The 17064-nt window shown below is 48.7% G+C and overlaps 2 protein-coding genes across 3 annotated transcripts in view; one reads left to right on the forward strand and one right to left on the reverse strand.

Annotated features, from left to right (window-relative positions):
- MADCAM1 (mucosal vascular addressin cell adhesion molecule 1) overlaps nt 1–13897 on the forward strand; it is a 151350-nt gene extending 137453 nt beyond the window's left edge. Inside the window, 1 exon segment of the mRNA XM_063914473.1 lies at nt 13293–13897. Coding sequence (XP_063770543.1) covers nt 13293–13519 — 227 coding nt within the window. The 3' untranslated portion in view covers nt 13520–13897.
- LOC134903470 (zinc finger protein 436-like) overlaps nt 1–17064 on the reverse strand; it is a 153607-nt gene that overhangs the window by 44647 nt on the left and 91896 nt on the right. The gene's annotated exons all lie outside the window — the stretch shown is intronic.

Genomic DNA, 17064 nt, shown 5'->3' on the forward strand with positions numbered 1-17064 from the left:
GTAGATGAGCACTCTGCAGCCACCACAGGAGAGACACCCTTGTCCTTGGCGACAGGGTTATCCGCTGATGCATCTGCAGATGCGATCCGGACCATTTGTCCAGTAGATCCCACTGAAATGTTCTTGCATGGAATCTTCCGAATGGAATCGCTTCGTAAGAAGCCACCATTTTTCCCAGGACCCTCGTGCACTGATGCACTGAGACCTGGCCTGGTTTTAGGAGGTTCCTGACTAGCTCGGATAACTCCCTGGCCTTCTCCTCCGGGAGAAACACCTTCTTCTGGACTGTGTCCAGAATCATTCCTAGGAACAGTAGACGTGTCGTTGGAATCAGCTGCGATTTTGGAATATTTAGAATCCACCCGTGCTGACGTAACACTACCTGAGATAGTGCTACTCCGACTTCTAACTGTTCCCTGGATCTTGCCCTTATCAGGAGATCGTCCAAGTAAGGGATAATTAAAATGCCTTTTCTTCGTAGAAGAATCATCATTTCGGCCATTACCTTGGTAAAGACCCGAGGTGCCGTGGACAATCCAAACGGCAGCGTCTGAAACTGATAATGACAGTTTTGTACTACAAACCTGAGGTACCCTTGGTGAGAAGGGTATATTGGGACGTGGAGATAAGCATCTTTGATGTCCAGAGACACCATATAGTCCCCTTCTTCCAGGTTTGCTATCACTGCTCTGAGTGACTCCATCTTGAATTTGAACCTTTTTATGTAAGTGTTCAAGGATTTCAGATTTAAAATTGGTCTCACCGAGCCGTCCGGCTTCGGTACCACAAACAGCGTGGAATAATACCCCTTTCCTTGTTGCAGGAGGGGTACCTTGATTATCACCTGCTGGGAATACAGCTTGTGAATGGCTTCCAAAACTGCCTCCCTGTCGGAGGGAGACTTTGGTAAAGCAGACTTCAGGAACCGACGAGGGGGAAACGCCTCGAATTCCAGTTTGTACCCTTGCGATACTACCTGTAGAATCCAGGGATCCACTTGCGAGTGAGCCCACTGCGCGTTGAAATTCTTGAGACAGGCCCTCACCATATCTGAGTCTGCTTGTAAAGCCCCAGCGTCATGCTGAAGACTTGGCAGAAGCAGGGGAGGGCTTCTGCTCCTGTGAAGCGGCTGCATGGTGCAGTCTTTTTCCTCTTCCTCTGCCCCGGGGCAGAAAAGAGTGGCCTTTTGCTCGCTTGTACTTATGGGAACGAAAGGACTGAGTTTGAAAAGACGGTGTCTTTTTCTGCTGATGTGGAGTGACCTGGGGTAAAAAGGTGGATTTTCCAGCCGTTGCCGTGGCCACCAGGTCCGATAGACCAGCCCCAAATAACTCCTCCCCTTTATACGGCAATACTTCCATGTGCCGTTTGGAATCCGCATCCCCTGACCACTGTCGCGTCCATAACGCTCTTCTGGCAGAGATGGACATAGCACTTACTCTTGATGCCAGGGTGCAAATATCCCTCTGTGCATCACGCATATATAGTAATGCATCCTTTAAATGTTCTATAGTTAACAAAATATTGTCCCTATCCAGGGTATCAATATTCTCAGTCAGGGAATCCGACCATGCGACTCCAGCACTGCACATCCAGGCTGAGACGATTGCTGGTCGCAGTATAACACCAGTATGTGTGTATATACTTTTTAGGATATCTTCCAGCCTTCTATCAGCTGGTTCTTTGAGGGTGGCCGTATCAGGAGACGGTAACGCTACTTGTTTAGATAAACGTGTGAGCGCCTTATCTACCCTAGGGGGTGTTTCCCAACGCGCCCTAACCTCTGGCGGGAAGGGATATAATGCTAATAATTTTTTAGAAATTAGCTGTTTTTTATCGGGGGAAACCCACGCTTTTTCACACACCTCATTTATTTCCTCTGACTCAGGAAAAACTATTGGTAGTTTTTTCTCACCCCACATAATACCCTTCTTTGTGGTACTTGTAGTGTCAGAAAGGTTCAATGCCTCTTTCATTGCCGTGATCATGTAACGTGTGGCCCTACTGGACATTACGTTTGTCTCGTCACCGTCGACACTAGACTCAGTATCTGTGTCAGGGTCTGTGTCGACCCACTGAGGTAACGGGCGTTTTAGCGCCCCTGACGGTGTCTGAGACGCCTGGACAGGCACTAATTGATTTGCCGGCTGTCTCATGTCGTCAACAGTTTTTTGCAAATTGCTGACATTATCACTTAATTGTTTAAATACAATCATCCAGTCAGGTGTCGACTCCCTAGGGGGTGACATCACCAACACAGGCAACTGCTCCGCCTCCACATCATTTTCCTCCTCATACATGTCGACACACGCGTACCGACACACAGCACACACACCGGGAATGCTCTGATAGAGGACAGGACCCCACTTAGCCCTTTGGAGAGACAGAGGGAGAGTCTGCCAGCACACACCCAGCGCTATATATATATATACAGGGATAACCTTATATAAGTGTTATTCCCTTATAGCTGCTGTTATTATCGTTATTTGCTGCCAAAAATGCCCCCCCTTCTCTTTTTTACCCTGATTCTGAAGCAGGACTGCAGGGGAGAGTCAGGGAGCCGTCCTTCCAGCGGAGCTGTGAGGGAAAATGGCGCTTGTGTGCTGAGGAGATAGGCTCCGCCCCTTCACGACGTCCTTATCTCCCGCTTTTTTGTGTAAAAATGGCAGGGGATTAAAATACATCCATATAGCCCAGGAGCTATATGTGATGTATTCTTTTTGCCACCTAAGGTATATTGTTATATTGCGTCTCAGGGCGCTCCCCCCCAGCGCCCTGCACCCTCAGTGACCGGAGTGTGAAGTGTGCTGAGAGCAATGGCGCACAGCTGCGGTGCTGTGCGCTACCTTAGACTGAAGACAGGATGTCTTCTGCCGCCGATTTCACCGGACCTCTTCGTCTCTTCTGGCTCTGTAAGGGGGACGGCGGCGCGGCTCCGGTGACCCATCCAGGCTGAACCTGTGATCGTCCCTCTGGAGCTAATGTCCAGTAGCCTAAGAAACCCGATCCACTCTGCACTCAGGTGAGTCCGTTTCTTCTCCCCTTAGTCCCACGATGCAGTGAGCCTGTTGCCAGCAGGACTCACTGAAAATAAAAAAACCTAAACTAAACTTTTATTCTAAGCAGCTCAGGAGAGCCACCTAGATTGCACCCTTCTCGGCCGGGCACAAAAATCTAACTGAGGCTTGGAGGAGGGTCATAGGGGGAGGAGCCAGTGCACACCACCTGATCCTTAAGCTTTTATTTTGTGCCCTGTCTCCTGCGGAGCCGCTATTCCCCATGGTCCTTACGGAGTCCCAGCATCCACTAGGACGTCAGAGAAATTGGGTTCCATTAAGGTCCAGATTTCGGCTCTATCGATTTTCTTCCAGAGAGAGCTGGCTTCACGGCCTGAAGTTCAAACTTTTGTTAAGGGAGTGCTGCATATTCAGCCCCCTTTTGTGCCTCCAGTGGCACCTTGGGATCTCAACGTGGTGTTGGATTTCCTAAAGTCACATTGGTTTGAGCCACTTAAAACCGTGGAATTGAAATATCTCACGTGGAAAGTGGTCATGTTGTTGGCCTTTGCTTCGGCCAGGCGTGTATCAGAATTGGCGGCTTTGTCATGTAAAAGCCCTTATCTGATTTTCCATATGGATAGGGCAGAATTGAGGACTCGTCCCCAATTTCTCCCTAAGGTGGTGTCAGCCTTTCATCTGAACCAACCTATCGTGGTGCCTGCGGCTACTAAAGACTTGGAGGCTTCCAAGTCGTTGGATGTAGTCAGGGCCCTGAAAATGTATGTTTCCAGGACAGCTGGAGTCAGAAAGACTGACTCGCTATTTATCCTGTATGCGCCCAACAAGTTGGGTGCACCTGCTTCAAAGCAGACTATTGCTCGCTGGATCTGTAGTACGATTCAGCTTGCACATTCTGCGGCTGGACTGCCGCATCCTAAATCTGTGAAAGCCCATTCCACGAGGAAGGTGGGCTCTTCTTGGGCGGCTGCCCGAGGGGTCTCGGCTCTACAACTTTGCCGAGCAGCTACTTGGTCGGGGTCAAACACATTTGCTAAATTCTACAAGTTTGACACCCTGGCTGAGGAGGACCTAGAGTTTGCCCATTCGGTGCTGCAGAGTCATCCGCGCTCTCCCGCCCGTTTGGGAGCTTTGGTATAATCCCCATGGTCCTTACGGAGTCCCAGCATCCACTTAGGACGTCAGAGAAAATAAGAATTTACTTACCGGTAATTCTATTTCTCGTAGTCCGTAGTGGATACTTGGCGCCCATCCCAAGTGCGGATTGTCTGCAATACTTGTATATAGTTATTGTTTAACTAAAGGGTTATTGTTGAGCCATCTGTTGAGAGGCTCAGTTGTTATCATACTGTTAACTGGGTATTGTATCACGAGTTATACGGTGTGATTGGTGTGGCTGGTATGAGTCTTACCCGGGATTCAAAATCCTTCCTTATTGTGTCAGCTCTTCTGGGCACAGTATCCTAACTGAAGTCTGGAGGAGGGTCATAGTGGGAGGAGCCAGTGCACACCAGTAGTCTAAAGCTTTCTTTTAGTTGTGCCCAGTCTCCTGCGGAGCCGCTATTCCCCATGGTCCTTACGGAGTCCCAGCATCCACTACGGACTACGAGAAACAGAATTACCGGTGAGTAAATTCTTATTTTTAATACCTACCGGTAAATCCTTTTCTCTTAGTCCGTAGAGGATGCTTGGCGCCCGTCCCAGAGCGTACTGTGAGGGTCATTCCGAGTTGTTCGCTCGCAAGCTGCTTTTAGCAGCTTTGCAAACGCTAAGCCGCCGCCTACTGGGACTGAATCTTAGCTTATCAAAATTGCAAACGAAAGATTAGCAGAATTGCGAATAGACACTTCTTAGCAGTTTCTGAGTAGCTCCAGACTTACTCGGCATCTGCGATCAGTTCAGTCAGTTTCGTTCCTGGTTTGACGTCACAAACACACCCAGCGTTCGCCCAGACACTCCTCCGTTTCTCCAGCCACTACCGCGTTTTTCCCAGAAACGGTAGCGTTTTTTCGCACACACCCATAAAACGGCCAGTTTCCGCCCAGAAACACCCACTTCCTGTCAATCACATTACGATCACCAGAACGAAGAAAAAACCTCGTAATGCCGTGAGTAAAATACCTAACTGCATAGCAAATTTACTTTGCGCAGTCGCACTGCGGACATTGCGCATGCGCATTAGCGACTAATCGCTCCGTATCGAGAAAAAAATAACGAGCGAACAACTCGGAATGACCCCCTGTATCTGCAGTTATTAGTTATGGTTACACACATGTTGTGTTACGTTATAGTCAGCCTGTTGCTGATGTTGTTCCTGCCGTTGACTTGCGTTGTGTTAAATGCCATGTTGTACGGCGTGCTTGAGGTGTGAGCTGGTATGTATCTCACCTTAGTTTAACAATAAATCCTTTTCCTCAAAATGTCCGTCTCCCTGGGCACAGTTCCTATAACTGGAGTCTGGAGGAGGGGCATAGAGGGAGGAGCCAGTTCACACCCCTTTGAAAGTCTGAAAGTGCCCATGTCTCCTGCGGATCCCGTCTATAACCCATGATTCTTGAAGTGACCCCAGCATCCTCTACGGACTAAGAGAAAAGGATTTACCGGTAGGTATTAAAATCCTATTTTTTGATGGTGCAACCGATGGTGGCATCTAAGCACGCAATTGGTATTACTGTGTGTACAGCCGCTGCAATCCTTGTACATCCAGACGCACAGATGTACACAAGGGAAGGACCCTGCATAAATTTGCAGATGGGCGACCAACAATAGAGCCAGCTGTAGTTACTTCTGAATCAGCCTCTGAATCAGCCCCAGTATGTACCAGAAGACATCAGAAACAATAGTGCCATGTATACAACACATTCCCAATGTCATTTCATTCTCATGACTATTTTTGTGTGTTAGGCATATTTTGTCCACATTCATATTTACATGCTTGTCTTGTTTACATTCATCATGTCGACACTGATGAAATGTGCACATGAATAGAATGTCGAAAAAGGTTCCTGGTGGTCTAGCAGTGACTAACCTGGAGTCTTCCGCGTCCGGCGATGATATGATGATGACTTGCAGCAGACCCTATCCCTAACCTCCCCTCCATTACCCTAGTACTCACCCTCTGGTCCCTGCAGGATGTTGATAATTCACATGTCGACATTCTGCAGATGCTGACGTACCATGTTGACATTCAAAAATATCAGCATCAAAACTGTAAATGAAGGTAAACTAAGCTGTGTTTTAGAGAAAAATACCAAAAGGATTTATTTATTAAAAATAGGATTTTGGTTACCTGCCGGTAAATCCTTTTCTCGTAGTCCGTAGAGGATGCTGGGGTCCATATTAGTACCATGGGGTACAGACGGGTCCACCAGGAGCCATTGGCACTTTAAGAGTTTAATAGTGTGGGCTGGCTCCTCCCTCTTTGCCCCTCCTACCAGACTCAGTCTAGAAACTGTGCCAGAGGAGACGACATACTTCGAGAGAAGGAATTACACAGATAGTGGCGAGATTCACACCAGCTCACACAAACATGAAAATCCGGCCAACATGCCGGAATAACTTCAGCAACAGCTGAAACAGTAAATAATGCAGAACTTACCTAGGTACCAGGTAACACTGAACCAGAAAACCAATGCAGGAAAACGAAGCGCTGGGCGGGCGCCCAGCATCCTCTACGGACTACGAGAAAAGGATTTACCGGTAGGTAACCAAAATCCTATTTTCTCTTACGTCCTAGAGGATGCTGGGGTCCATATTAGTACCATGGGGATGTACCAAAGCTCCCAGAACGGGAGGGAGAGCGCGGAGGCTCCTGCAACACTGCTTGACCAAACTTGAGGTCATCAGAGGCCAAAGTATCGAACTTGTAAAACTTGGCAAACGTGTTCGACCCAGACCAAGTAGCTGCTCGGCAGAGTTGCACCGCCGAGACACCCCAGGCAGCCGCCCAGGAAGAGCCCACTTTACTCTGTAAAGTGGGCCTTTACAGAATTCGGACATGGCAATCCTGCCGTGGAATAAGAATGCTGGATAGTGAACCTGATCCAGCGTGAAATTGACTGCTTAGAAGCAGGACATCCAATTTTCTTTGGATCATAGAGGACAAACAGAGAGTCACTTTTCCTATGACGAGCCGTCCTCTTCACGTAAATCTTCAAAGTCCTCACTACATCCAAGGCCTTTGAAGCAATTGAGGAGTCAGTAGCCACTGGCACCACAATAGGTTGGTTGATGTGGAAAGCCGGCACAACCTTAGGTGGGAACTGTGGACGAGTCCTAAGTTCCGCCCTGTCTTCATGGAAGATCAGATAGGGGCTTTTACAAGATAAAGCCCCCAATTCCGACACACGTCATGTAGAAGCCAAGGCCAACAAGGTGACCGCCTTCCACATGAGAAACTTGAGATCAGCCTCCTGTAGAGGCTCAAACCAAGCAGATTGCAGGAACTGCAACAACACATCAAGATCCCATGGAGCCGTAGGCGCCACAAAGGGAGGCTGGATGTGCAGAACACCTTTCAAAAAGGTCTGAACCTCAGGAAGAACAGCCAATTGTTTTTGGAAGAAGGTGGACAACGCAGAGATCTGGACCTTGATGGAGCCCAGTCTCAGACCCATATCCACCCCTGCTTGCAGGAAAAGGAGAAAACATCCAAGTTGAAACTCCACCGCCGGAAACTTCTTGGCCTCACACCAAGAAACATATTTCTTCCAAATGCGATGGTAATGCTTAGACGTTACCCCCTTCCTGGCCTGTATCAGGGTAGGAATGACCTCACTCGGGATACCCTTCCGAGCTAAGATCTGGCGTTCAACCGCCATGCCGTCAAACAAAGCAGCGGTAAGTCTTGATAAGCGAACGGCCCCTGCAGAAGCAGATCCTCCCGAAGAGGTAAAGGCAGTGGATCTTCCAGCAGAAGATCCAGCAGATGCGCGTACCAAGTCCTCCTTGGCCAGTCCGGAGCAATGAGGATTGCTAGAACCTTTGTTCTTCTCACGAGCTGAAGAACCTTTGGTATCAGAGGAAGTGGAGGGAACACATACACTGACTTGAACACCCACGGTGTTACCAGTGCATCCACCGCCACTGCTTGTGGGTCTCTTGACCTGGAACAGTACCTCCGTAGCTTCTTGTTGAGGCGGGAGGCCATCATGTCTATGTGAGGAACACCCCACCAACCGATTACCTCCTCGGACACCTCCAGATGGAGGCCTCACTCCCCTGGATGGAGATCGTGTCTGCTGAGGAAGTCTGCTTACCAGTTGTCTACGCCCGGAATGAAGATTGCCGACATCGCCACCGCGTGCCTTTCTGCCCAGATGAGGATTTTTAACACCTCTGCCATGGCAGCTCTGCTCTTCGTTCCGCCTTGTCGGTTTATGTAGGCCACTGTGGTCACATTGTGCGACTGCACCTGAACAGCCCGATCCTGTAGAAGGTGTGCTGCTTGCAGAAGGGCGTTGTAAACGGCCCTGAGTTCCAGGATGTTTATTGGGAGAAGCGACTCTTGATCCGACCATCGTCCCTGAAAGGTTTCCCCCAGAGCGACTGCTCCCCAGCCTCTTAGACTTGCATCTGTGGTTAAAAGGATCCAGTCTTGAATTCCGAACCTTCTCCCTTCCAGAAGGTGTGGAAGTTGCAGCCACCAGAGGAGTGAAATCCTGGCTTTCGGAGACAGGCGTATCCTCTTGTGCATGTGTAGGTGAGAGCCCGACCACTGGTCCAATAGGTCCAGCTGAAAGGGTCGAGCATGAAACCTGCCATACTGAAGAGCCTCGTAGGCAGCAACCATCTTCCCCAGAAGGCGTATGCATTGATGAACCGATACCCGGGCAGGCTTTAGGACCTCCCGGACCATTGCTTGAATCACCAACACTTTCTCCACTGGGAGAAATACCCTCTGCACTTCCGTGTCGAGGATCATTCCCAGGAAAGACTGCCGCCTTGTCGGCTCCAGATGAGACTTTGGAAGGTTTAGGATCCAACCATGCCTCCTGAGCAGCCGCGATGGAAAGCAACAACCTCTCCCTGGACGACGCCTTGATCAGGAGATCGTCCAGATATGGAATTATGGTCACCCTGTTTGCAGAGGAGAATCATCATCTCCGCCATCACTTTGGTGAAGATCCTCTGTGCTGTGAAGAGGCAAAACGGTAGTGCCTGGAACTGATAGTGATCGTCCATCAGCGCAAACCGGAGATATGCTTGATGCGGCGCCCAAATGGGAATGTGGAGGTAAGCATCCTTGATGTCCAGGGACACCAGGAACTCCCCCTCCGACAGTCCTGAGATGACAGCTCTCAGAGATTCCATCTTGAATCTGAACTCCCTGAGATAAGGATTCAAAGATTTTAAGTTTAGAATAGGCCGTACCGAACCATTCGGTTTTGGTACCACGAAAAGGTTCGAATAATAACCTTTGTTCCGCTGCTGAAGTGGGACCGGAACAATGACCTCTGACATCACCAATTTTCTGATGGCCTCCAGAAGAATTGTCCTGTCTGCCAGCAGGGCTGGCAAGCCTGACTTGAAGAAACAATATCCTGTACCCAGGGATCCAGGCCGGATGACACCCAGACGTGAGGGTCATTCTGACCCGATCGCTTGCTGCAGTTTGTCGCAGCGCAGCGTTCGGGTCGGAACTGCGCATGCGCCGGCGCATGGCAGCCGTCGTTGCCTAGCAATCGCCTCCGAGACAGAGGCTGTCGCTGGGTGGGAGGGCTGGACGGCGACGTTAAGCCGCCGTTTAGGGGGGCGCGGTCCGGCCAATGCAGGCGTGGCCGGACCGTTGGGGGGGGGACGCGGCGGCTGCCTGATGTCACACGCAGCCGCTGCGGGCTGGGGAGCGACGAGTAGCTCCGGCCAGCACGCTAAAGCTGCGCTGGTCGGGAGATATTCTGGAAGTGCAAAGGCATCACTGCTGTGCGATGCCTTTACACTTCTGCTGGGGAGTGGGGGGGGGGGGGGGGGGGTACTGACATGCGTGGCGGACTAGCCCTGTGCTTGTGGTCCCCCCGCCTGTCAGTGTGAATGATCGTAGCTGTGCTAAATTTAGTTCAGCTACGATCAACTCGGAATGACCCCCCGTTTCTGAAACGTCTCGCACCCACCAGCCCGTCCTCCAGGCTTTGTGGTCCACCGTCATGCTGAGGATTTTGAGGGACCAGAAGCAGGTCTCTGGTCCTGGGAGCCTGCGGGTGCAGGCTTTATGGATTTTGCACTACCACCTCTAAAGAGAGAGGTAGGAGGCTTGGACTCTTTTGCCTTAGCGGTCTGAAAGGACTGCGGCACAGCTAAAGAAAATGGTTTCTTTGTAGAACGTGTAGCAGAGGGAAGGAAATGTGACTTACCCGCGGTTGCCGTGGAAATCCACGCAGCCAACGCTTCCCCGAATAGAGCCTGACCTGTGTAGGGTAGGTTCTCCACACTTCTCCTGGATTCCACGTCTGCAGATCATTGGCGTAGCCAGAGTCCCCTGCATGCTGAGACAGACATGGAAGATATCCATGCAGTCAGCGTACCCAGGTCCTTTATGGATTCCACCATAAACTCCACAGAATCCTGTATGTTACGTAAAAACAATTCATTGTCACTTCTATCCATTGTATCCAAATCCTCTAGTAATGTACCTGACCACTTTACTATGGCTTTAGAAATCCATGCACAGGCAATAGTGGGCCTTAACGCCACTCCTGGAGCAGTGTAAATGTATTTGAGCGTAGTGTCAATCTTACAATCAGCCCGTTATTTTAACGCGGTAGATCCCGGGACAGGTAAAACCACCTTTTTAGACAGTCTGGAGACAGATGCGTCAACAATGGGTGGGTTTTCCCATTTTTTCCTATCTTCTTCAGGGAAGGGGAAAGCATCCAGAACCCTTTTTGGGATCTGGAATTTTTTCTCCGGGTTTTCCCAGGATTTTTCAAATATAGCGTTTCATTCTTTAGACGCAGTAAAGGTTAGCGAGGCTTTCTTATTGTCAGTGAAGTAAGCCTCCTCAACCTGCTCAGGTGTTGTCATTAATATTTAACACATCTCTAATGGCCTCAATCATGAGCTGCACCCCCTTAGCAAGGGATGCCGCCCCCCTCAGCACATCCCCATCACCATCTGCAGTATCAGAATCGGTATCCGTGTCATCTTGCATAAATTGGGCAAGTGCACGTTTCTGTGGGAACATGCCAGGGGATTTTGCAGGAATAGGAACAGAGCCGGACCAAACTGCCATAGACTTCTTCAACACCTGAGTTTCAGTCTCAGTATTAGCTACCCTAGTAGAGATCTGAGAGATCATTTCTTTGATAGAAGTTAACCACTCAGGTTCAGCAAAAGGGATCTGAGACAACGCATTACAATCCCGTGTACATGGAATGGATCCTTCCCGAGAGGAAACCTCTTCTGCAGCATATGACAGAGAGTCCCTAGACATGGCTATGTGAGATATTAAACACACACACACACGGAAATGTCAGACACAGTTTCCCCCCAAGTATGCCACAGAGAGACACAGAGATTGGAGCCAACCCACACACAGCGCTTTTTAAGGTAGAACTAATAAAACTACCAGCGCTGTCTGTGTACCTTAATAGACTACACAGACTTTACACAGCCCCCCCCCCCCCCCCTCTACAACCCCCTGGTACCGCACAGGATATCTGGAGTTGCTTGGAGGGACAGCTCTCTCTGTCAGTGTCTGTGTACAGGAACTGCAGGCAGGAAAACTATGCTGAACGCTGCTGGGTCCGCTCTGAGGAGAAGCTCTGCCCCCCGAACATGGCACTGCTTCCCGCTCTTCATTATATTATACTGGGCCTGAGGATTTCTGCTGGTAGCGATCCGGGGACCCTGACAGGCTTGCTGACTAGTGTAGGGTATAGGCACTGGCTCATGTACCGCTGAGCCCTGGAGCGCAGTTAGTACTGCGCTCCCTAGTACTGCACTCCCTACCCTGTTGCCGCCATCTTCACACCGGCTCCCCGCTTGCCAGGGGGGCCGGTGACTCACTCGCCTCCGAAGTCTTCTGGCTCTGTAAGGGGGTGGCGGCATGCTGCGGAAGTGAGCGGTCGCCTGGAGCGGCTAACGATCAGCAACCTCAGGAGCTCAGTGTCCTGTCAGCAGAGATAGTGGCTCAGACCCCGCAGGGCAGACACTACTTCCCCCTTTAGTCCCACCAAGCAGGGAGGCTGTTGCCAGCAGCCTCCCTGTGCCTATACGAACTCTTAGAAAAAAACAAAACTAAAGAAGCTCTAGGAGCTCCCCTAGCTGTGACCGGCTCCTTCGGACACACTTTCTAAACTGAGTGTGGTAGGAGGGGCGTATAGGGAGGAGCCAGCCCACACTCTCAAACTCTTAAAGTACCAGTGGTTCCTAGTGGACCCGTCTATACCCCATGGTACTAATGTGGACCCCAGCATCCTGCTATCAGAAATCGGGGGGGGGGGGGGGGGCACTAAGTTGTGCTTAGTCATAGGGGATAATTCAAGTGTTGTACATCTGTGTGTTTCATAGTTTATAAAACAAACCTACCTAGTAGAGATGGTGTCTGTGATGTGAAAATCAGGAAAATGTAAAATGACTGATGACACAGGAACTTACATATGTAAAGGTGTGTGCACACGGTGAGATAAATCTGTAAGATTTTGACTATATAGTCAAAATCTTAAGGAAAGTTAGAGCACATCTCAAGGTGTTAGGCAGCTTGCGATACCGATTCGATCCCGATGCGCGGTCCCGTGAGGTCGGTATCGCAAGGCTAGATAGACTGTGCAGGCAAGTCAATCTTGACTATCAAGTGTACTATCTAGTACAAAGTATAGTCAAAACTGGCACTCAGTCAAAATCGTACATATACAAAATCTCAAGCACAGATAGTAAAAAACTGGACTCTGGGGGAGTTCAAAGGAAATCGCATAGTCAAGGTCGGGCATAGCAAGGATCTCACCGTGTGGCTGATTTACTTAGTCAGAGATTCCGTTATTCAGAATGCAAAGCACAATTGAGTTTTGTGTTGTTGAGTTTTGTTGGGTGTGGTAGTGGGTAATTCATGGGGAATGGGAACATGACATCCCAATAACCACAATAAAAGGACAGGAGACGTTAGTGAGACTTTTGGTCCAGTGGTATTAAGTGGGAACCTCTAGGTGTCCAGGTCACCATCCCACTTCATATAGGATAATGCATGTCCTAAATTAATCCAGTTTAACCCATGCAATTTACATGTTAACAACCAAATCATACATGCAAGCTATTTAAATATTTTTTCTTTTTTTTTTTTAGACGGATTGAGCCTTGTGTTAACTATTGCCTCTGCTGCTGGTCTGGCTGGGAGTATACTACTTTCTCTGCAAATGTGGAAACACCTGAACAGGAAGGGGTTCTTTCAACCCAAACAGATAAACAGGTCAGGAGGAAACGAAGACACAAAATTGCAAGATAATATAATCAGCTTGCAGGATGTATAGTCTCTTAATGCCTCCACCAAGATGAAGTACTCTGTGTACTAACACAACTAAATATGTGCTCATGTGCTCTATCATCACTACTTATGGGAGAAAACGCACAATACAATATTGTGGTTGATAGACAACACATTAGTTCTGTGAAAAAACTTTGCAAAATAACTGACTACTGGTACAGAGTACAGAGAGAGAGGATGTCAATTCCACGTGTCATACCAGCTGAAGTAGCCAACATACGTGATGAAGAACCTTGGAACCACTGTCATAAACATAACCTCTGCAAGCTTAAATAATGCCTCATGCAGAGATGATGTCTTCAATCATATAGAGTCACCCTCTCAAGAACATGACAAATTATCTATGGATGAATGAAAGAACAAATAGCAATTAATTAATTCTGCTGCACCGTGTGGTTGGATAAGGACTGGGAGCAATCATTCTGCTGCACCGTGTGGTTGGATAAGGACTGGGAGCAATCATTCTGCTGCACTGTGTGGTTTGGATAAGGACTGTGAGCTATCACTCTGCTGCACTGTGTGGTTTGGATAAGGACTGTGAGCTATCACTCTGCTGCTCTGTGTGGTTTGGATAAGGACTGGGAGTTATTACTCTGCTGCACTGTGTGGTTTGGATAAGGACTGTTGAGCTATCACTCTGCTGCAATGTGTGGTTGGATAAGAACTGTAAGCTATCATTCTGCTGCACTGTGTGGTTGGATAAGGACTGGGAGCAATCATTCTGCTGCACTGTGTGGTTGGATAAGGACTGGGAGCAATCATTCTGCTGCACTGTGTGGTTGGATGAGGAATGAGATCAATCTTTCTGCTGCACTGTGTGGTTGGATAAGGACTGGGAGCAATCATTCTGCTGCACTGTGTGGTTGGATAAGGACTAGGAGCGATCACTCTGCTGCACTGTGTGGTTGGATAAGGACTGTGAGCAATCATTCTGCACTGTGTGGTTGGACGAGGAATGAGAGCAGTCATGCTGCTGCACTGTGTGGTTGGATAAGGACTGGGAGCAATCATTCTGCTGCACTGTGTGGTTGGATGAGGACTGTGAGCAATCATTCTGCTTCACTGTGTGGTTGGATAAGGAATGAGAGCAATCTTTCTGCTGCACTGTGTGGTTGGATAAGGACTGGGAGCAATCATTCTGCTGCACTGTGTGGTTGGATAAGGACTAGGAGCGATCACTCTGCTGCACTGTGTGGTTGGATAAGGACTGTGAGCAATCATTCTGCACTGTGTGGTTGGACGAGGAATGAGAGCAGTCATTCTGCTGCACTGTGTGGTTGGATAAGGACTGGGAGCAATCATTCTGCTGCACTGTGTGGTTGGATGAGGACTGTGAGCAATCATTCTGCTTCACTGTGTGGTTGGATAAGGAATGAGAGCAATCATTCTGCTGCACTGTGTGGTTGGATAAGGAATGAGAGCAATCATTCTGCTGCACTGTGTGGTTGGATAAGGAATGAGAGCAATCATTCTGCTGCACTGTGTGGTTGGATGAGGACTGTGAGCAATCATTTTCCGCTGTACTGTGTGGTGGGAGCAATCATTCTGCTGCACTGTGTGGTTGGATGAGGAATGAGAACAGTCATTCTTCTGCACTGTGTGGTTGGATAAGAACTGGGAGCAATCATTCTGCTGCACTGTGTGGTTGGATAAGGAGTGTGAGCTATCATTCTGCTGCACTGTGTGGTTGGATAAGGACTGTGAGCAATCATTCTGCTGCACTGTGTGGTTGGATAAGGACTGTGAGCTATCACTCTGCTGCACTGTGTGGTTGGATAAGGACTGGGAGCAATTACTCTGCTGCACTGTGTGGTTGGATAAGGAGTGTGAGCTATCATTCTGCTGCACGGTGTGGTTGGATAAGGACTGTGAGCAATCACTCTGCTGCACTGTGTGGTTGGATAAGGACTGTGAGCTATCACTGCTGCACTGTGTGGTTGGATAAGGACTGTGAGCAATCATTCTGCAGCACTGTGTGGTTGGATAAGGACTGTGAGCTATCACTGCTGCACTGTGTGGTTGGATAAGGACTGTGAGCAATCATTCTGCAGCACTGTGTGGTTGGATAAGGACTGTGAGCTATCACTGCTGCACTGTGTGGTTGGATAAGGAATGAGAGCAATCATTCTGCTGCACTGTGAGGTTGGATAAGGACTGGGAGCAATCATTCTGCTGCACTGTGTGGTTGGATAAGGACTAGGAGCGATCACTCTGCTGCACTGTGTGGTTGGATAAGGACTGTGAGCAATCATTCTGCACTGTGTGGTTGGACGAGGAATGAGAGCAGTCATTCTGCTGCACTGTGTGGTTGGATAAGGACTGGGAGCAATCATTCTGCTGCACTGTGTGGTTGGATGAGGACTGTGAGCAATCATTCTGCTTCACTGTGTGGTTGGATAAGGACTGTGAGCAATCACTCTGCTGCACTGTGTGGTTGGATAAGGACTGTGAGCTATCACTGCTGCACTGTGTGGTTGGATAAGGACTGTGAGCAACAGTGACGTGCGGTGAGGTCAGTGGCTGGGGAGGCACTGGCTAGTATCAGAGCCAGATTTACTGCATATACAGTGCCACACCTTCCCAGTGATATTCAGGAATATTGCACATATGCAATAGAAAGAAAAGACTCCAGAGTCTTTACTTTCACTGTGCGACACTATAGTCCCAAAGTTGTCACTGGGAAGATGGTGCTGTGGAGGAGTAGAGACCCACTTTTCCGTATCAAGGTAAGTATACTCAGGAGGAGGGGGGACGGGGGACGGCAGACCTGGGCCCCCTGCCATGCCCCGCCAGGAAGCCTACAGAAAGCACTGTACAGCAGGACTCCTGTATATGGATAAACCTGATCATCAACACAGCACTGCTGGAGTACATGCGGTATCCATTCTACTGACACCTGTGCAATATCACCACACAAAGGAGGAATACAAAGCACACACGTAATACATACAATAATACTGTGTATAGCATATAATCTATCACCCCGTATACATTACACCTGGTTATAATCAGAAGGCACCTACAGATATGGATAGGATAGATGGATATGACGTAGGTAACCGGCCAAATTATGCTCCATGTCCATGCTTGTAATTCTCTACCCAGGCTGTGCTCTGATGGGGCTCCCCTGCATATCATCCTCTGCCTCCAGGGACATGCAGCACAAACAGCCCCAAATGCAGTGTCACCCAGGGGTGGATCTAGACTTTTATTTTAGGGGGAGGGGAATCCTTCACAACAGAAAATATAATATATAGTGTCATAAAGACATAATAAACTATATTTTAATATTCAGTTTAGAACTAAAAGATATATATATATGTGCTACCCTAGCAAGGACAAAGCAGAGCACCTAACCATTAGGCCACCAAACTGCTCACAAAAACCTTCTTTTGGTAGGAATATTTAGGAATATTAAAAGTCATGAGAAAACAACACACTCTGTTAAATAAATAGTAAAAATGGCATCTTAGTTGGGAATAAAAATCATGTCCTCAGCATTCAATCTAACTCATGCCTATATCAGATAGTTATGGTTAAAATAGTAAAGCTACAAAAATCAGCAGCTGTTAA

The sequence above is a fragment of the Pseudophryne corroboree genome, chromosome 1, assembly GCF_028390025.1.
Source record: "Pseudophryne corroboree isolate aPseCor3 chromosome 1, aPseCor3.hap2, whole genome shotgun sequence".
NCBI lineage: Eukaryota > Metazoa > Chordata > Amphibia > Anura > Myobatrachidae > Pseudophryne > Pseudophryne corroboree.